The 22,088-nt window shown below is 42.8% G+C and overlaps 2 protein-coding genes across 2 annotated transcripts; one reads left to right on the top strand and one right to left on the bottom strand.

Annotated features, from left to right (window-relative positions):
* Positions 1-2,018: 2,018 nt before the first annotated feature.
* crtc2 (CREB regulated transcription coactivator 2) lies at positions 2,019-16,517 on the top strand. Its single transcript, XM_055894256.1, has 14 exons — positions 2,019-2,281; positions 4,697-4,798; positions 4,957-5,070; positions 11,335-11,396; positions 11,489-11,557; positions 11,640-11,728; positions 11,802-11,875; positions 12,018-12,067; positions 12,175-12,386; positions 12,484-12,935; positions 13,050-13,988; positions 14,837-14,923; positions 15,059-15,215; positions 15,716-16,517. The coding sequence occupies exons 1-14, from the start codon at positions 2,108-2,110 to the stop codon at positions 15,907-15,909; spliced, it is 2,775 nt and encodes a 924-aa protein (XP_055750231.1). The 5' UTR covers positions 2,019-2,107; the 3' UTR covers positions 15,910-16,517.
* Positions 16,271-21,940, bottom strand: LOC129831170 (glycosylated lysosomal membrane protein). Its single transcript, XM_055894260.1, has 6 exons — positions 21,796-21,940; positions 20,355-20,630; positions 19,833-20,027; positions 19,334-19,552; positions 18,368-18,633; positions 16,271-18,150 (listed from the first exon to the last, which is right to left on the bottom strand). The coding sequence occupies exons 1-6, from the start codon at positions 21,901-21,903 to the stop codon at positions 17,979-17,981; spliced, it is 1,236 nt and encodes a 411-aa protein (XP_055750235.1). The 5' UTR covers positions 21,904-21,940; the 3' UTR covers positions 16,271-17,978.
* Between the last annotated feature and the right edge of the window lie 148 nt (positions 21,941-22,088).

Below are 22,088 nucleotides of genomic sequence, written 5' to 3'. Positions count from 1 at the left end.
TGATGGGCCGCCCCCAGGTGGTAAGGGTAGACAACACCACATCTTTTTGGTTTTTCTTTATTTTTACTATTTTCTACATTGTAGAATAAATGTGAAGACATCAAAACTATGAAATAACACATATGGAACCATATAGTAACCAAAAAACTGTTAAACATATCATAATAAATTTTAGATTTTAGATTCTTCAAAGTAGCCATGCTATGCCTGGATGACAGCTTTGCACACTCTTGGCATTCTCTCAACAAGCTTCACCTGGAATGCTTTTCCAACAGTCTTGAAGGAGTTCCCACATATGCTGAGCAGTTGTTGGCTGCTTTTCCTTCACTCTGCGGTCCAACTCACCACAAACCATCTCAATTGGGTTGAGGTCGGGTGATTGTGGAGGCCAGGTCATCTGATGCAGCACTCCATCACTCTCCTTCTTGGTCAAATAGCTCTTACACAGCCTGGAGGTGTGTTGGGTCATTTTCTTATTGAAAAACAAATGATAGTCGCACTAGGTGCAAACCTGCAAATGAATGACCAACAGTGTAACGAGCAAAGCACCCCCACACCATCACACCTCCTCCTCCATGCATCATGGTGGGAACCACACATGCAGAGATCATCCGTTCAACTACTTTGCGTCTCAAAAAGACACAGTGGTTGGAACCAAAAATCTGAAATTTGGACTCCAGACCAAAGGACAGATTTCAACCAGTCTAATGCCCATTGCTCGTGTTTCTTGACCCAAGCAAGTTTCTTTGTATTATTGGTGTCCTTCAGTATTGGTTTCCTTACAGCAATTTGACCATGAAGGCCTGATTCACATAGTTTCCTCTGAACAGTTGATGTTGAGATGTGTCTGTTACTTGATCTCTGTGAAGCATTTATTTGGTCTGCAATCTGAGGCTGGTAACTCTAATGAATTTCTCCTCTGCAGCAGAGCTAACTGGGTCTTCCTTTTCTGTGGCGGTCCTCATGAGAACCAGTTTCATCATAGCACTTGATGGTTTTTGCGACTGCACTTGAAGAAACTTTCAAGTCCTTGACATTTTCCAGATCGACTGACCTTCATGTCTTAAAGTAATGATGGACTGCCATTTCTCTTTGCTTATTTGAGCTGTTCTAGCCGTAATATGGACTTGGTCTTTTACCAAATAGGGCTATCTTCTGTATACCACCCCTACCTTTTCTGATAGTCTCAAACGCATTAAGAAGGAAAGAAATTCCACAAATGAACTTTTAACAAGGCACACCTGTTAATTGAAATGCATTCCAGGTGATTACCTCATGAAGCTGGTTGAGATAATGGCAAGAGTGTGCAAAGCTGTCATCAAGGCAAAGGGTGGCTACTTTGAAGAATCTAAATCTAAAATATATTTGATTTAATAATTTTTGGATTACTACATGATTCCGTATGTGTTATTTCATAGTTTTGATGTATTTACTATTATTCTACAATGTAGAAAATAGTACAAATAAAGAAAAACCCTTGAATGAGTAGGTGTGTCCAAACTTTTGACTGGTATATAAGCCTTTAATACATTAGCCATAGTTAATTTGTTTTAGAAATGTCAATCTGTGAGAAACTGCAAACAGGCACTACAAAAATGGGCTCCCGAGTGGCACAGCGGTCAAAGGCAATGCATCTCAGTGCTAGCGGCATCACTACAGACCCTGGTTCGATTCCAGGCGGAATCACAACCGGCCGTGATTGGGAGTCTCATAGGGTGGCGCACAATTGGCTGTCGTCCGGATTTGGCAGGTGTAGGCTGTCATTGTAAATAACAATTTGTTCTTAACTGACTTGCCTATTTAAATAAATGTTACTTAAAATAAAATAAAATAAAAATGTAATTACAAAGTCGTCACAATGTAATGGGACCCAACACTCAAAACTACATATCCCACATTCACCAAGTTGTTTTTGTCTGTGATGAAAAAAAGGAAGTATGGGCTTGTAGTTTAATTTTGTTATTTACACTTGTCCCTCTTCGATTCAACAACAACATATCCCACAATGCCTTTCGAAACGACGTGCATAAAGTGGTCCGTCACGGGTTGCAACTTGTTCTCTCCGGGGGCTTGTGTCCAGTTAACTGTACACTAGTTGTGGTCAGTTATGTTTCTTGCAGGCACAGGAAATGGGTGCTGCGGGGCTGGCCAGAGGTCAGGATCTAGTAATGGGTCCTGCAATCCGCGAAAGTTTAGCGAGAAGATAGCACTCCTCACCCAGCGACAAGCTGAGGACACAGCAGCCTTCCAGGAGGTTATGATGGACATCACTTCCACCAGGGTGAGTCAAGAGGACAGGCCTACGAACTTCGTGTTGATAAAACAGGAGACGCCATAAAGCTGTCAAAAATATTCAAACGTCAGTGATGTTGACCACCCGACAGTCAGAGCACTTTGTTTTCACTTTTCAGAGCCGCAATAACTTCCAGGCCATATCAAGCATCGCGTTCAATTTTGCACTATAGAGACTTTCACTGCAAACACACCGGTTGACAAATCTGTTTAATCCAAAGTGTCGATATAATTTAACTTCAAAACACTCTTACTGTAATATAACCTTTAAACATGAAATGTGCGTTATATTGATTTATACAACATTTATGCTTATAACACCTGTTGATTTGCCATAGAGATGCATGGAGTGCAGGCTGCCCACAACCTGCAAGGCTAGAATTACAAATTGCACTCTTTGGATAGAATGCGTAATGTGCAGTGGTGTAAAGTACTTAAGAAATACTTGCAAGTACTACTTAAGTCGTTTTTTGGGGTATCTGTACTTTACTATTTATATTTTTTACAACTTTTACTTCACTACATTCCTAAAGAAAATGATGTACTTTTTACTCCATACATTTTCCCTGACACCCAAAAGTAGTTGTTACATTTTGAATGCTTAGCAGGACAGAAAAATGGTCTAATTCCCACACTTAAAAAGAGAACATCCTGGTCATCCCTGCTGCCTCTGATCTGACGGACTCACTAAATACATGCTTCGTGTGTAAATGATGTGTACGTATAGGAGAGTGTCCTTGGCTATCTGTTAACAAAAAAAATGCAAGAACACGATGAGGTCAGGTTTGCTTAATATAAGGAATTTGAAATGATTTATACTTGTACTTTTGATACTTAAGTATATTTAAAACCAAATACTTTTAGATTTTTACTCAAGTAGTATTTTACTGGGTGACTTTCACTTTTACTTGAGTCATTTTCTATTAAGGTATCTTTACTTTTACTCAAGAATGACAATTGGGTACTTTTTCCACCACTGGTAATGTGAATATGTTAACACTTATGGGCTATTCCCCCACGTTGCTATTTATGGGGGGTGTCTATTAGGCTAGGGGTTGCCCTGATTTGTTATTGTGCCCATAGGAAATATAAATACTATTCTATTTTTATGTGAGTGTCGTGTCCCACTATGCAGTTGGAGTGCTACAACCTCACAGTGCAGTGAGTGTATTAAGTAGTGAAAAATATGATACTTTATGTTATCGTTTTGGAATCTAATTGCCTTCTGTGTATTTGACTCTAGCTTTTTGCCAGGGGTGTAGGGCTGTCCCTGACGGGGTGTTCTCAACACCAATATGCTGGTTAACTTTGCTATTATGCACATAGCATCATGGTTGAGGAAAACAGCGTAGTGATGTTTTACAACTGCAGACGTTGACCACTATACAACGTGGGAGAAAGTGCATTTGTTATAAACTAATATTTGTATTAGTGTTGCACCATTCTTCTTGTATAACCATATACAATTACAGTAGCATGTCTTATTGATGGACTGTGCCATCCCCATGGCCTCCACAATGGATTAGTCCACAGACAGGCGCAAATCAAACAGGTGTCTTGTACACCATGCAATTATAATCATTTTTGTTGTTGTTCCTGCTCGACTAAAGAAGTTTCAATCGACCAACAGCCTATCGACCAAACAATCGACCAGTCGACTAAATGGGGTCAGCCCTACAGGGGTGTAATAAATATGTTTGAAACGTGATAGACATACAGTATGTGTAAAGTGCACATGTTTGAGTTTCCCTATTCTGCATTATAGAGCGCACCGTCCTTCTTATAGCTCGACTACATTGCATCTCAATCTTCAATGTTGTGAACACAATGCAGTATCCTATTGATTAAGTCTCTGGTGTCGCGTGAAATGAGGTGCAGCCCCATGCTCTGGCTTGAACCTGAGGAGCCAAGACCTCATGGAACTTGTTAAATGGTAGCTCTTTGACCTCTTACATAGCCCACACTTCTCATATCATTAATACCCGAATTCAAAGGCTCTCAAGTCATGTTACCGAACCACCATGCAACACTTTTCTTAAAATACACTGGCTGTAGGAGATGGTACCCAGCTATACTCATGGTTTATTACACATGGGCTTTTAAAGTATGCAGGGGTCTTTCTCCTGCAGTATCTGATTCCCATGTTCATGCCAAGGGTTTGCAGTCAGAGGGTATTCTTTCCGAGATCGAGCCGACAGTCGCCTTGACTCACTCTTATAGTGTCACTATATACGGAATATACTTTGTCTGAGTTTTACATTCACCAATAATTCCATTATACAAGTGAGACTATTATAGAACTGACTGTAAATGCCATTTTGTTTTTTCTGATAATCAACTAAATGAAACTAGTTGTTGTCTTTGTTCACTCCTTCTTTATCCCCCCACTCTTTCCGCGTCTCAGATTCAGGTCCAGAGAGCGCGCCAGGTTAGAAGCCTGGGCACCTATTATGGAGGCTCCCTTCCCAATGTCAACCAGATTGGGAGAAGCACTTCAGATGTACAGGTTAGATGTCTTACTTACATTTGACTTATAACTACATTAGCTACTACTTATAACTACATTTATATTTATACGCCTAATTACATACAGGCTATAGCAATGGTCATATGATGCAGGCTACTGAAAGTCAAATGAACTGTTTATCTGTCTGACTCTGTTAGGGTCAGCTCCCCTGTAGTCCAGACAATGGCTGCCCCACAAGACTTCACCCAATGGCAGAGTGGGCACAAGGAGAGGGGCGGCTCAGTTTTCCGGTCAGGCCAAACAGGAGACATGTATCCTTTATGCTCAGTCAAAGGGCAGCCAGTGATGGGTCCCTTAAAGTGAAGTGAGGTCACTGCTAGTGTAACGTCTGTATTGCTTAGTGGCTCCCATGCCTTAAAGTTAATACATGGGGGGGGGGGGGGGGGGGCTAAAGCACAAACAGATGCTTTTAGGGAAAGGGTTTCTAATGGTAAAAGCTAACGTTAGCCATTTGCAACTGTAGTAGAGTAAGCACACAAAAATGACGGTTTTCCTCCATGCTCCCCAGATATCTGAAGTGCATGGAGGATGATCATAACAGTGAATGTAAAGCAATAGTTCACCACAATATTGCAATAATGTGTTGAGATATAGCTTTACATCCACAGTAGCCTTCTTCCTATTGTCTGTATGGCAAGATGACCAAACAACTATTGTTTTTAAAAGCGTGCAGGGTCAAATGCCACACTACTGTCTAAGGTTAAAGGCCCAGTGCAGTCAAAAAAGTAACTTCCCCGTATACTGCATTCGGTAAGTATTCAGACCCCTTCACTTTTCCCACATTTTGTTATGTTATTGCCACTCCTATTTGCTACATCTTCAATTTAAGCCTACTAGAGACCGTGTGCCCTCAGGCCTGGAGGGAAGCTAAAGCCATTCCGCTACCAAAGAATAGTAAAGCCCCCTTTACTGGCTCAAATAGCCCACCAATCAGCCTGTTACCAACCCTTAGTACACTTCTGGAAAACATGGTGTTTGACCAGATACAATGCTATTTTACAGTAAACAAATTGACAACAGAATTTCAGCATGCTTATAGGGAAGGACACTCAACAAGCACATCACTTACACAAATGACTGATGATTGGCTGAGAGAAATTGATGATAAAATGATTGTGGGGGCTGTCCTGTTAGAATTCAATACAGCTTTTGACATTATTGATCATAGTCTGCTGCTGGAAAAATGTATGTGTTATGGCTTTACACCCCCTGCTATAATGTGGATAAAGAGTTACTTGTCTAACAGAACACAGAGGGTGTTCTTTAATGGAAGCCTATCAAATATAATCCAGTTAGAATCAGGAATTCCCCAGGGTAACTGTTTAAGCCCCTTGCTTTTTTCAATTTTACTAACGACATGCCACTGACTTTGAGTAAAGCCAGAGTTTCTATGTATGCAGATGACTCAACACTACACACGTCAGCTACTACAGCGACTGAAATGACTGCAACACTCAACATAGAGCTGCAGTTAGTTTCAGAGTGGGTGGCAAGGAATAAGTTAGCCCTAAATATTTTTTAAACTAAAAGCATTGTATTTGGAACAAAACACTCACTAAACCCTAAACCTTAACTAAATCTTGTAATAAATAATGGAAATTGAGCAAGTTTTGATGACTAATATGCTTGGAGTAACATTAGATTGTAAACTGTCATGTTCAAAACATATTGATGCAGTAGTAGCTAAGATGGGGAGAATTCTGTCTACAATAAAGCGATGCTCTGCCTTCTTAACAACACTATCAGCAAGGCAGGTCCTACAGGCCCTAGTTTTGTCGCACCTGGGCTACTGTTCAGTCGTGTGGTCAGGTGCCACAAAGAAGAACTTTGGAAAATTGCAATTGGCTCAGAACAGGGCAGCACGGCTGGCCCTTGGATGTACACAGAGAGCTATTATTAATAATATGCATGTTAATCTCTCCTGGCTGAAAGTGGAGGAGAGATTGACTTCATCACTACTTTTATTTATAAGAGGTAGAGGTATTGACATGTTGAATGCACCGAGCTGTCTGTCTAAACTACTGGCACACAGCTCAGACACCCATGCATACCCCACAAGACATGCCACAAGAGGTCTCTTCACAGTCCCCAAGTCCAGAACAGACTATGGGAGGGACACAGTACTACATAGAGTCATGACTACATGGAACTCTATTCCACATCAAGTAACTAACACAAGCAGTAAAATTAGATTTAAAAAAAAAAAAAAAAAAAAAAACCTTATGGAACAGCGGGGACTGTGAAGCAACACAAACATTGGCACAGACACATGCATATACACACACACACACACACACACACACACACACACACACACACACACACACACACACACACACACACACACACACACACACACACACACACACACACACACACACACACACACACACACACACACACACACACACACACACACACACACACACACACACACACACACACACACACGGATGTAGTACTGTAGATATGTGGTAGTGGTGGAGTAGGGGCCTGAAGGCACACAGTGTATTGTGAAATCTGTGAATGTATTGTAATGTTTTAAAATTGTATAAACTGCCTTAATTTTGCTGGACCCCAGGAAGAGTAGCTGCTGCTTTGGCATCAGCTAATGGGGATCCATAATAAATATAAATACAGCCTTGTTCTAAAATTGATTAAATATTTTTATTTTTAATAAACACAGTTGACAGTGAGAGGATGTTTCTTTTTTTGCTGAGTTTATATACACTGCTCAAAAAAAATAAAGGGAACACTTAAACAACACAATGTAACTCCAAGTCAATCACACTTCTGTGAAATCAAACTGTCCACTTAGGAAGCAACACTGATTGACAATAAATGTCACATGCTGTTGTGCAAATGGAATAGACAAAAGGTGGAAATTATAGGCAATTAGCAAGACATCCCCAAAAAAAGGAGTGATTCTGCAGGTGGTGACCACAGACCACTTCTCAGTTCCTATGCTTCCTGGCTGATGTTTTGGTCACTTTTGAATGCTGGCGGTGCTCTCACTCTAGTGGTAGCATGAGACGGAGTCTACAACCCACACAAGTGGCTCAGGTAGTGCAGTTCATCCAGGATGGCACATCAATGCGAGCTGTGGCAAAAAGGTTTGCTGTGTCTGTCAGCGTAGTGTCCAGAGCATGGAGGCGCTACCAGGAGACAGGCCAGTACATCAGGAGACGTGGAGGAGGCCGTAGGAGGGCAACAACCCAGCAGCAGGACCGCTACCTCCGCCTTTGTGCAAGGAGGTGCACTGCCAGAGCCCTGCAAAATGACCTCCAGCAGGCCACAAATGTGCATGTGTCAGCATATGGTCTCACAAGGGGTCTGAGGATCTCATCTCGGTATCTATTGGCAGTCAGGCTACCTCTGGCGAGCACATGGAGGGCTGTGCGGCCCCACAAAGAAATGCCACCCCACACCATGACTGACCCATCGCCAAACCGGTCATGGTGGAGGATGTTGCAGGCAGCAGAACGTTCTCCACGGCGTCTCCAGACTCTGTCACGTCTGTCACATGTGCTCATGTGCTCAGTGTGAACCTGCTTTCATCTGTGAAGAGCACAGGGCGCCAGTAGCGAATTTGCCAATCTTGGTGTTCTCTGGCAAATGCCAAACGTCCTGCACGGTGTTGGGCTGTAAGCACAACCCCCACCTGTGGACGTCGGGCCCTCATACCACCCTCATGGAGTCTGTTTCTGACCGTTTGAGCAGACACATGCACATTTGTGGCCTGCTGGAGGTCATTTTGCAGGGCGCTGGCAGTGCACCTCCTTGCACAAAGGCGGAAGTAGCGGTCCTGCTGCTGGGTTGTTGCGCTTCTACGGCCTCCTCCACGTCTCCTGATGTACTGGCCTGTCTCCTGGTAGCGCCTCCATGCTCTGGACACTACGCTGACAGACACAGCAAACCTTTTTGCCACAGCTCGCATTGATGTGCCATCCTGGATGAACTGCACTACCCGAGCCACTTGTGTGGGTTGTAGACTCCGTCTCATGCTACCACTAGAGTGAGAGCACCGCCAGCATTCAAAAGTGACCAAAACATCAGCCAGGAAGCATAGGAACTGAGAAGTGGTCTGTGATCACCACCTGCAGAATCACTCCTTTTTTGGGGGTGTCTTGTTAATTGCCTATAATTTCCACCTTTTGTCTCTTCCATTTGCACAACAGCATGTGAAATTTATTGTCAATCAGTGTTGCTTCCTAAGTGGACAGTTTGATTTCACAGAAGTGTGATTGACTTGGAGTTACATTGTGTTGTTTAAGTGTTCCCTTCCCTACCATTCCAGTGTCCTCTCACTGTCAATTGCATTTATTTTCAGCTAATTTAACATGTGTAAATATTTGTATGAACATAACAAGATTCAACAACTGAGACATAAACTGAGCAAGTTCCACAGACATGTGACTAACAGAAATGGAATCATGTGGAATAAAGTGGGGGTCAAAATCAAAAGTAACAGTCAGTATCTGGTGTGGCCACCAGCTGCATTAAGTACTGCAGTGCATCTCCTCCTCATGGACTGCACCAGATTTGCCAGTTCTTGCTGTGAGATGTTACCCCACTCTTCCACCAAGGCACCTGCAAGTTCTCTGACATTTCTGGGGGGAATGGCCCTAGCCCTCCGATCCAACAGGTCCCAGACGTGCTCAATGGGATTGAGATCCGGGCTCTTCGCCGGCCATGGCAGAACACTGTCATTCCTGTCTTGCAGGAAATCACACAGAGAACGAGCAGTATGGCTGGTGGCATTGTCATGCTGGAGGGTCATGTCAGGATGAGCCTGCAGGAAGGGTACCACATGAGGGAGGAGGATGTCTCCCCTGTAACGCATAGCGTTGAGATTGCCTGCAATGACAACAAGCTCAGTCCGATGATGCTGTGACACACCGCCCCAGACCATGACGGACCCTCCACCTCCAAATGGATCCCGCTCCAGAGTACAGGCCTCGGTGTAACGCTCATTCCTTCGACAATAAACGCGAATCCAACCATCACCCCTGGTGAGACAAAACCGCGACTCGTCAGTGAAGAGCACTTTTTACCAGTCCTGTCTGGTCCAGCGACGGTGGGTTTGTGCCCATAGATGACGTTGTTACCGGTGATGTCTGATGAGGACCTGCCTTACAACAGGCCTACAAACCCTCAGTCCAGCATCTCTCAGCCTAATGCGGACAGTCTGAGCACTGATGGAGGGATTGTGCATTCCTGGTATAACTCGGGCAGTTGTTGTTGCCATCATGTACCTGCCCCGCAGGTGTGATGTTCGGATGTACCGATCCTGTGCAGGTGTTGTTACATGTGGTCTGCACGTCCTGTCTCCCTGTAGCGCTGTCTTAGGCGTCTCATAGTACGGACATTGCAATTTATTGCCCTGGCCACATCTGCAGTCCTCATGCCTCCTTCCAGCATGCTTAAGGCATGTTCACGCAGATGAGCAGGGACCCTGGGCAGCTTTCTTTTGGTGTTTTTCAGAGTCAGTAGAAAGGCCTCTTTAGTGTCCTAAGTTTTCATAACTGTGACCTTAATTGCCTACCATCTGTAAGCTGTTAGTGTTTTAATGACCGTTCCACAGGTGAATGTTCATTAATTGTTTATGGTTCATTGAACAAGCATGGGAAACAGTGTTTAAACCCTTTACAATGAAGATCTGTGAAGTTATTTGGATTTTTACGAAATATCTTTGAAAGACAGGGTTCTGAAAAAGGGGCGTTTCTTTTTTTTGCTGAATTTATAAATTGAAATTATACAGTGAAATAAATGATGATGTTAGTGTAAGAGTTTGAAAAGACATGCTGATATTTCAGGCAGTTTTAGTGGGATGAAGTTTTGGCTGCCTGGTGACATCACCAAGCAGTAAATTAGTTAATTAACCAATAAGAAAGAGTGCTCCAAACCTCTCTGCCAATAACAGCTAGTTTTCAGGTTTCCCCTCACCACTCAAACCATTCCTAAACAGTCCAATTAGAATTCTTGCTTTAGAAATTTCTGTTTGCTAAGAAGCTATTTTTGTTACTTTCTGACCATTTTAATTGAAAACAATCTTAGTAAGGTACTTAATTATTACCCAGAAATTATTTGATATTGAGATAAAAATGGCTGCATTGGACCTTTTTAATTTTTTCACTTTTTAAAATTAAACCTTTATTTAACTAGGCAAGTCAGTTAAAAACAAATTCTTATTTACAATGACGGCCTACCCCAGCCAAACCCGGACGATGCTGGGCCAATTGTGCGCCACCCTATGGGACTTCCAATCACGGCCGGATGTGATTCAGCCTGGATTCGAACCAGGGACTGTAGTGATGCAGTGCCTTAGACCACTGCGCCACTTGGGAGCCCTTTAACTATTGATCCACTTAAGTAGCAGATAAAGGGGATTAATCATGTACACACTGCACAGTGAAGAAATGCCCCGTCAACTTTGTGTACCATTGTTTGCCAACAGTCGGACTATGCCTAGGTTTTCCAAGGGCACTCTGTATAGCCTTAACACTCCCTCACAGATTGACAACTCTCCTTACCGCTCAGTTCACCCGTCTCCACAACTTGAACCCAGCTGGAGAAGGTAAGGGTCGGCGCAATCCAAAATGATACATTTTGTAAACTTAATAATAAACATCCTAATACATATTTTGACTGATTCTGTCACCCAAAAAGGAACTGGTCTATCAGCTCTCCAGTGGACAAAAGCCACTTGATGCACCCTCCCTTAACAGCACTTAATAGGTGAGTAATGTACCCATCGTGTTTCTCTAATGTTCTTCTACACTCTTGCTTTCCCCTCTGAAATGTGTGCTCTCCTCCCCAGAACTAACTCAGACTCGGCCCTGCACACCAGTGTGAGGAACACCCACGCAGGGGACCAGCAGGCTTTAATCTCACAGAACAGGCACAATGGTAAGTTCTTTCCTATATCATGTATTAATCTATTAGATTTTTGCACCTGATGGTTTCCTCTCTGTCACCTCAGGTTATCCATATCCAGTGCCTCCAATTGAGGAGAATGTCCTTGAAGAGGGAAAACCATTAAGGAATACCAAAAAGGTATTATTTCTTGCCAATGTAACCATCCACAATGCTTCATATTTCCTATACAAATGGGTTCAGTATTGCACAATGTGCTCTAGTGGATGGATGACTATTTTTCTCATTGATGTATCCTTGCTAATTGTTTGTCTCATCTTAGCTTCCTGCCCTTCCCACTGGAGTCAAATCACATAACGTCCCTGGTATAAAGTATGTTCTGCTTTTCCAAATGAATATTGTCTAGAAGAACGGCAAACCCTGTGCCCTGACTGAACCACCTCCCATTCTCCTATCCTTCTCTCTTGTGGTTTCTCCAGCATCCTGTCCTCGCCAGATCAGCAGTTCAGGGCTCTCAATGTCCCTTCCGCTCTCAATGCAAGTGGCTCCTTGCCCGACCTCTCCAGCCTGCACCTCCCCTCCCCACAGCCAGTAGGCGTGGACTCACACAAACCCACTACCTGCAGCACTGGCCACCTACCTGGAACTCCTGCTCACCTTGAAGCCAGGGATGATGAATTTACAGTGCCAGGTGTGTTTGTCTGTGTGCTAAGTTCTTAGTGTATGTTGGTGTTGGTTTAGGTAGGTTCATATGGTGATGGTGTCCATTTCTTTCCTTATGTTCTCAGGTTTGTCGTTGTCTCTCCAAGGCTCGTACAGTAACCCATTGCTCCAGTCCTCCCACAGCAACCCCAATATTCAATCCTCTCTCCGCAGCCACTCCCTTTCCAGCTCTCTAAACTCCACCTCCTTGAACTTGTCACTCAGCAACTCTTCCCTGCAGTCATCCCCTAGCAACCGATCCCTACAGTCCTTCCTCAGCAGCTCTTCCCTAAGCGGCCTATCCCTGCAATCCGCAACTAGCCACTGTAGCTACAGCAGTGGGATTGGCGGATCTCGCTCTTGCTCCTCCTCTTCCCTATCCTGCTCCCCACGTCCAACTAGCCAGACGCAGGTGCCTTCGTTAAGAAGGCGGACTCCCCTCAGCCCACTGGTCGTTCCCACTGGTGGAGAGTCTCGCTGGCTCCAATCTAAACAGTTTTCACCTGTTGGGTCTCCAAAGTTATCTTCTATAACACAGGTATATCAAACAAACTGGAATTGAAGTGATGTCGTTGTTTTCGTTAATAAGATGATTTCATAGAATTCCATATTAAGAAATTGTTTGATGAATTGCTCTTATTTCAATTCCAAGGGAGTTCTCCTGAACACCAACCAATTAACAAAGGAGTCAAGGCCACCAGGGTATCCTCACTGCCAACCTCACCCCGAGGGTACTCCAGCAGCTCAGCAGCATTCTCTGACAGAGGGGCAGCAGCAAACCAGCCAGGAACCGAAAAAAACACCACCACACCAAGAGAAATCCAGACAACAACAACAAGACCAACAACACCCACAGCTACAGCTCCCACAGACACACAATCTCCAACAACTACAATATCACCATCGACAACAGTACCAACACCCAAATCAACTATATCAATGCCAGATCCAGCATGTCCAGACAGAAAGTCAGGACCTGGACATAAAACAGCAATCTCAAAGAGGGTCAAACCATTGTGAGAACCCACAGCAACAACACCTACATCAATCACAAGAGGAACAACATCAAAGACAACAGCAAAAACAACAGAAACAAGTGTACCAAAACCTTCCACAGCACCAGCTAGAGAAGCAAAGGCAACAATACCAGCTGCACCAGCAACACCCACACCAGCAGTACCCACATCAGCAACATTATCAACAACAAGCGTACCAAAGACAACCTCAGCAAAACCGAGCACTTCGACAAGATGAGCTGCTACAGCAGCAACATCAGCTCCAGCAGGTTCAACTCTACCAACAGCAGCAGCAGAAAAATGGCAACCAGCAGCAGCAGCAACAGCAGCATGTGCAACATCAGTGGAATCTCCAGTGTGCATACCCGCCAGCTCAGAGCCTTGACTTGAATGGGCAGAACATGTCAAACCCACAAAAACTACCATCGATGCAGATGACTCGTAAGCATCAGACCCAAGCCCAGGGAAGGAGCTGGGCACATCAGAAGGTGCAAGGTCAGAAGGACCAGATTGAGTCGACCAAAATCTTCTCACAGATGAACTCCTTAATGGATAACAATCCAGGCCTTTACAATGTGAGAATATCCCCATCTGTTGCATATTGTGTGTCTATTTTCACTAGTGTCAGTGTGTACAGTTTAGGGACAGTTTAGGCTTTGCTTAGGGACAGTTTAGGTTATGTTTAGGATGAATAAGAGGCCATTTGATGTTTGGTCTGTCAGAAAGATATGGTAATGTAGGGCTGCGCGATATAGGCAAAAAAATTATGCTTTAAAAAATAAATAAAAAATCCTGCGATTTGACATGCGTTTATAGATCAACACTTGGGTGAACTGTTGGAATAGAATGTAGAAGCAAAGTGGAAAGCAGCATCGTTCTTGTTTGGAACAATCGGTTGACTGCATTTGACCTAACAGAAGCGCATGCAAATTTACAGATGTAGGATCTTAATTTGATCACCCTGTTGCAGGAGATTTTAAACTTGTAGTGTATTTGAGGTTTAAAAAGGCTTCTGAATTTAGTCATTTCCAATTTGAAATTTCAGGCTTGATTTTCCCTTACGAAGAATGTATCAACCCCTATAGAAATGTCCATTAATTATAATTCACATTTCCTGTTGCTGCAGGATTATTTTCCTGCTGTAGCAAACTGGCTCAAATTAAGATCCTACATCTGTATAGTGAATCTAAGAGAGAAGAGGAACTGTGCTGCTTGAGTGACAGGGGGTGGGTTTCTTGTGTGTGGGAAGCAGCCGTAAGAGGAAAAAAACGAGTAAACTATTAAACGGATGTTACACGCCACTGAGATGCGTTTCAAAATATTGTAATGCGATATGGATATTGCACATGTCAATATTTCAATGTGAATTCGATCAATTGTACAGCCCTATTAAATGGTATTCACTCCCTTTCTGCTCTCTCAGGACACTTTCATACTGAATCATTTACAGCAGGAGTCCTACATGGGCCTACACCTCACACCACGCCAGACTCAGGCACTCTCCCAGCAGGTAGTCTAAGACCTAAAACTGTAAATAATCTAACAGTATTTAAAGGACAACTCTATTTTACCTGTTGATTCACTCACTGTGCATAGTTTCAATCTAATTCTCTAATCTTGTCTGGTTGTCCACACCTCTGCCCAGCTGGGACAGCTCAGTAAAGAGCCTCTCTGGGGAGATTCTGGGCCTCAGTCTGTGGATGGGAAAGATGAAGGGGTTTACTGTGGGAACCAGGGTCCTCAGATGTCCGTCCACTGCCAGAACCAAACCAGTGCGGACTGTCATAACATCCTTATGACAGGTAGGACCCACTCTCTCCCCCCTCTTGCACTTTTTTAATTGCTTGCAGCAGTTAGAGATAGTTTTTGGGGAAGTATTACCTTATTTTCAACTTACAATTGTCTGGATGAAATGACAGCGACCTGTGTAAGTCCATTAGTTGGTTATTCAATACCAACTAATGGACTTAAACTGTCTGGATGAAACTACACCCTAAGTAAATAATAACCCCTGAAATGTTAGACCTGGTAATTGAAACAAACATTTGTTCCGCCACAATTGTAACCATTTTAAAGCAAATCTTGTCTATATATATATATAAAAAGGGCAAAGATTCAATCCGATGGCGGCTTTTAAAAGCTATTTCTGGTGGAGCTGTCATGTGCAGCTTTTACTGTGAATGGGATATCTGAACGGGAGCATTGACTTTAAAAGTCACAATGCCTATAACCCGCAATCGGATTGAATACCAGCCTCACTCTTTCGCTCTTATCCACTTTGTCTTTGTTTCCCACTTAACAGACAATGCAGCCTATGAGGATTTCTCTGGTGTTCTGCCCATGCTGGGATTTGATGTAGACTCCGATGTAGACTCCTTCACCCTGCATAACCCCCTTCAGATCGATCCCCTAGACCTGGAGGAGCTTAACATGCTGGCAGATGGAGACATGGTCGAGGACACTGTCAAAGGACACTGCTCTAACCTACTTAGGTGACCGGGGTAGTTGGATGTATCCAGGAACACTACTTTCAACTAAGATGGCTGTCTTGGTATCGTCTGATGGCAGCAATGACAGTTGTAGTTGGCTGTAGTTTATCTATCTGTCCCGGGATCTCTCACCGCTGGACATAATTTGATTGGACATTAATGTTATCTTACAGCATCCTCATGTGATTGGCGAGGTCATGGGATTTAACAAGCATGTAACTATACATCGACTGCCTCACATGAGACTAGTTAGCTGACTGCACTTTTTCTTAGTTGTCATTTAATGCTTGCCTGCAATGGAAAAATGCACCCCAAGAGCTGGCATCCCCTGCACCTTAGTTTAAATGTAGTTGAATAATGAGATCAGATTTGTAAAACATTTATATTTGTATTGATATGGATTTTTGTAATACAATGATGTACATTCTAATATGAATGGTGTGTCTTTTCACCCTCTAGTAGCGATGAAAAGTAAAAAAACTAATCTTAAACTATATTGTGGCCAAGAAACCAGTTATTTACATGTCCTTGTTGCCTTTTTAAACATCTTATGACATTTCTGTAATGACATTGTGTACCATTGTTTTAAAAGAAAAATAAATGAGCAGGAAATAACTTGCCAGTACATTTCTTTAAGAAAAAGACAATTATGGACAGACCATTACATTACTATTGAAAGGGAGCGTTTCCTCAAAATACAAATTAATATGACCTGTGTATTAGATGCTTGCATAATAATATTTCAGGTACTGGTGGTTTTGCATTAAATTTAGCATTTAGTACTAAAATTAAGGTAACACGTTGTTGCCTAATAGACAAATACAGGTAAATACTCAAGGCCATGTATTCTCTTGTACTGTGAACCTGAATATGACTATGAAGCTTGTTTTAAATTAATTCCAAAGGAGAACTATAACAATCAACACGGCCCTAAAGTAGTAACATTAATTACAATATTATAAAACATTTTGTAATCCCATACCGATTTCTAACTTCATTGACATTAAATCAAACCCAAAACATTTTACAATTATCGCATTTCAGTTCACTTTTTGTAGCACATGGACCCAAACTAGGCTTCCCCTTACCCCATCCAATAACATCCAAGGGGTTTGGAAAGAAAGCAACAAACCTTGTTTCTTTAAGGTTCTTCTCTTGAGATTTATTTTCCTTTCACTGCTCCAGGTATAGGTCTCCTTCAGGCGCAGATCTTGGATTATTTAAGTTTGACCAATTCCTAAATCATTACAGTACAAACCGACCTCAGATCAGTGTTACGAGAAAAAAAAGGCCCTACTCCCTTTTAACTCTTCTTCTGTCATCAGATATATGCTTGGACCCATGTCAGGTCAGTATATCTAGATAGGCAGTGCCAAACATGGCAACTTCAGTTCAACATGTCATCATGTATTAATGTTTTTTGAGCAACAATAAGATAATATACTGTTTTACACAGAACTGGAGGGACAGTGTACACCATTTGAGTTTTACAATGAAAAAAAACCCCATCCTTAACTACAGTAACTAGCCTTTTCACAATGTGCTGTATAAATATGTTCTCACATGGAATGTTAGGTTTGAGATGGGAACCTTTGGCATTCCCAAGCACAACTAAATGCACTCATTCATTGGCTTTCTCTTCCACAAGATGATTCAGCCCATTCCTAAATTATGGAAGTGGTTAAAAATGTGTTTCTGTCAAAGCCTTATTGGCCGGTTGTGCCAACAATGGGTGGCCATATTAGACAGTCATGCGCAAGTGGTGGATTCCACATGTGTATCAGTGCACCTCATATTTAAAAAAATTAAATAAACGATTGACACCTGCCGGACACCAGGGCCCAGTTTTTCAAAAGTATTTTGCCTATCGGATAGGATTAAATGCATAGAAATAGAATTAATAGAACAGTTGTCCCCATTCGAGTCAATGATTCATCCATTCTATTTCTATGCATTTAATCCTATCCGATAGCCTAAATCAAGATAACTTTCGAAAAAAATGGGCCCAGAGGTGTCTGCTTATTGGCAAGAAAATGGTTAAAGCAGGACTTAATGTACACATATCCTGGCTTGGTCTCAGTTGATTGGCTCATAGACCTGTGGTTGGGGCTTGTTCTTGCGGACACACACACACACCCCGCCAAGCAGGATGATCAGCATGGGAGTGCCCAGCCCCACCGCCATGATGACCAGAACCAGGGGAGAGAACGAGTCCACAGGAGGAGAGCCCAGCCCCACCAACACAGTCCTGAAGTATGAAAAGCAAGAGAAGGATATTATCAGTGCTGACAATTTCATTATCATTCCAGGTAGTTGGTGAAGGTGTGAGATATCAACCTCAGAAGCTTGATAGTTGGTTAATGGAGGGGCTATAAACTGCAATTTAGTGTATAATTCAGTTCAAGTTGCTAAAATGCAACCTATTATAGTTAAGATGAACCAATAGGATGTAAACTGCTACCTACCAGCTGAGGTAGTTGGTAGTGTTGTAGAATGGGTCTCCAGTGATACTGAAGGTCATGTTGAGACCGGTGGTCTGGTGCTCCCCTCCAAAATAAGCCAGCACCAGGCCGGAGGGGGGAAGCTGGGCTACGGGGACAGGGGTGGAGTGGCGGCAAGGAGTGGCGTCTTCAAAGAGAGGCGATGGCCTGCGGTAGGCCACGGGCTTCCATTGGGCGTAGCCAAGAACAGGGGAGGTGGAGTTGACTGGAGAGGACACCCACTGAGATACCTAAAAGAGAGGAAAGACAAGGCCACTGTAGCATCTGAAAGCTTGAGTGACAGTCTACAGAGAAACGAAGGTAAAGAACAATAAATTAACCATAAATTATCAACCACAAAAATGTGTTGAACTATAAAAATCGAAATACTGTTATTCAATAACATTTACTCCAGTATAACCACAGATGGAACAAAGAGACAGATATTTCACCGGATGTATAAATGTGAAGCATCTGCTTGGCATTTCCACTCACTACCAAATATGGTAGTGAGAGGATGCCCAGTGGACGGCAGGGGGAGAAGATGGATTTTGGCCGACATTATGCACATTTTCTCATCGATTAAACATTTGATCTCAATACAGTTTTCTGTTCCTAAAACTAGAATCTGTAATGAATAGTGGACTAAGTTTTGTAGACTTTACCCTTTGCTAAAGTCTTTACAAATCGCCTTGTTTAGAAGGAGTACAAAGGCGAATTGAGTTATTGCACATGCGCACTTCACAGAGTAGGCGTTCCCTAACGGAAATATGCAGATGTATACTTGAACGGGCCAATACGATCTCGCTAGCTCGTGCTTGGCTCTGCCCACCTCATTGCTTGTTCTACCCACATTTGTTCCCCGTTGGAAACGACAGGCTGTGGTCTTTCTTGGTTAAGTTATACAATTCTTTGGTACAACTACATGTCTATAACACGCAGAGACATCACCTTGAATATGGAGGGTGTGTATTCATCATCTATTGACTGGAGCACATCCACTCTGCTCATGGCCTGGGTGCTGCCCACAACCTGTAGCTCTAGGGAGAAGCGGGAGCGATTGGACCTCGGGACCACGCCGTCCAGCACCACCCTCAGCTGGGAGGAGTTTGCGTTGTGGAGGAGGCTGGGCCAGCCTTGGTCCCGCCCCTCAACATCAAAGGCTGAGAACTAGGGAAGGAAGATAGTAATTGAATACAGGCTAGCTAACATGTAATAAAATAAATCATATTGCACTGATCATTAATACTCACTTCACTTCAGTAACCAAGTTTAAGTGATAAAATCAAAGTTTGTCAGACATTTTCAGACCTTTAAAGTGGTCTAATGTAGAGATGAGTCCATGTCCCACTTTATCTGTTGAGTGGATCCAGGCATAGGTCTGAATCTAGTGAAGATAGGCAATGTCTAATTTCATCACACAGGCTTTAGATGATGCAGTTCCACCTACCTTCAGACAGAGCGAACCGTTGCTGAAGCTCTCGCTGGCGCCTCTTCCACAGAGCAGGGCGGTGTAGGCCATGGGGTCAAGTGTCTTGTTCAGGTCATCCCAGGTGAAGTTCTGCAGCTCGTAGGGCTGGAAGAAGCTGGAGGGGGGTAGGTGCTCAGGGACGGCTGTGTCGTTGACATCGTCGTACTCCCACAGCTGACGAGAGACAAATGACGAGTTGGTTTGTTGAGTGCGTTACCTATGGCTTTGCCCAGTCTGAAAACAACCTCTTGTTAATAGCCAGGTGTTAGTTAGAGCTATTACCATATTGCTAACAACCATCCAAGCATTTAAGATCTACAAGAAATGTCTAGAGCTTGAATTCTGGACCTGGAATTTTCAATAACCTGGATTATGGATCAAAACCTAGCATCTGGCTCATCTTTATGACTTATGCATTTGGATGAGATACCTGTATCAGTCACTCAGAATATCACCTCAACAGATACTTATGAACGAGATGACAATCAATTTATGACTCACCCTGGTAAAGATGAGTGCGTTGCTGTACAGAACACTGCTCTCCGGAGTCAATTTCAGGCTGCCTGTGGTATTTTGTACCAAGAAGGCAGGCCAGTCTACCTTCACCTTGGATGAAGTGGAGTTTGTGTGCACCAGTAGTAATGCTGGCGCCCCCTGGCTACAGAGGAGATAGTGCAGTGTGTCGTTCTTGCCCAGCGCCCGCACATGGAGCAAGCCAACACCAGGGGGTAGCGGCGTCAGCGAGGAGTTTAGACCAGGGTTAAGCTCCAGGGATAACTGGGAAGAGAGACAGAGACGGTACGTTTGATCATTTTCCCATAGCGACACAGAATGAGATTCGTACAAGCAAACTGAAATTGTAAGCATAGGTAATTCATAAATCATTGCACAGCGTCCTGCTCAGGCCAACAACCCTCAAAAATATTGTCTGTTGACTGGTCCTGACATGGTCAGAGTCCTACTGAGTACTGACCTATGCAAGGAAGTCTAATGAGATAGTTCATAATCAACACAATCCATACATTTGTGGAATCAATTATATTTTATTCATATTTGATATGGAGGGATTGCCAAAACAGAAAAGGGTTTAGATATGTTTAAGCACTATTTGATCTAGCTTTCTCAGCATCGTCAGTAGCTCTTGGGTACCGGTAAGGCTCTTTAAATCAAATGTTATTTGTCACATGCGCCGAATACAAAAGGTGTGGACCTTAGCATGAAATGCTGACTTATAAGCCCTTATTTACTAAATAAAATAGAGTTAAAAAAATAATAATAAAAGAGCAACAATAAAATAATGAAACGAAGTTATAAACAGGGGTACCGGTTAGTCGAGGTAATATGTACTGTACATGTAGGTAGTGGTAAAGTGACTAATAATAAACAGTGAGTAAAAAATGTTTTTTTCAATAATAATGAAAATAGTCCAGGTAGCCATTTGATTAGCGTTCAGCAGATTTATGGCTGGGGGTAGCTGTTAAGAAGCCTTTTGGACCTAGACTGCCATAACAGATTGTGTTTTAATTACCCACCGCTATCAATCACAACAACAAAACACCCAAATACTTAGACGTAACTATTTCCCTAGTTTAAAAATCACACCACAAGGGATTGTGTACTCTTGTCGCTACGGTTTGCATGGATGGCTGGGGTGCAACAATGGGTAAATTATGATAGCTAGTTTCATAGATTTTTGATCATCATTCCAATATGGCTCGCGCTACAAAATACAAAGTGTATATCCAAAATGCTCGAAATCACCAACTAGCTAAAATATGATAACGTGCTATCTAGCAGTATATCGTGTCAAAATACAGAAAACTGGATCCAAACACAAGTTAATTAGCTACAGCTGACGCTATCCATGAGAAGTTAGTTAGCTACCTTTATATTACTGTATTACTGTACAACATAAATATAAACAATTTACTATCAAACTCACATTCCGTCGGTAGTTCTCACCATTGCCGATAAAACTAGAAGAACATCGAACAGTTAAAAGCACAAATAAAACATGAAAGTGGATTGTGTACATAATCTCCGCCGCCATCTTTCTTTTTCGGGGGAGGAATCACGTGCCTAGTTCCTTATTTGATCAGCTGATTGGTCTTCAGCTGACTCGCCAGTATCGGTTTCAGGATGCAGCAAATGTAATGCCACCTTAGCAATTAATGAAACAACATATTTCATCATAGGCTACATCATAAACACAAATGGTGAGAGAATCATAATCAC

Source organism: Salvelinus fontinalis, chromosome 32 (genome assembly GCF_029448725.1).
Source record: "Salvelinus fontinalis isolate EN_2023a chromosome 32, ASM2944872v1, whole genome shotgun sequence".
NCBI lineage: Eukaryota > Metazoa > Chordata > Actinopteri > Salmoniformes > Salmonidae > Salvelinus > Salvelinus fontinalis.
Note: the sequence above shows the minus strand (reverse complement) of the source record. Positions and strands in the feature narration are given on the sequence as shown.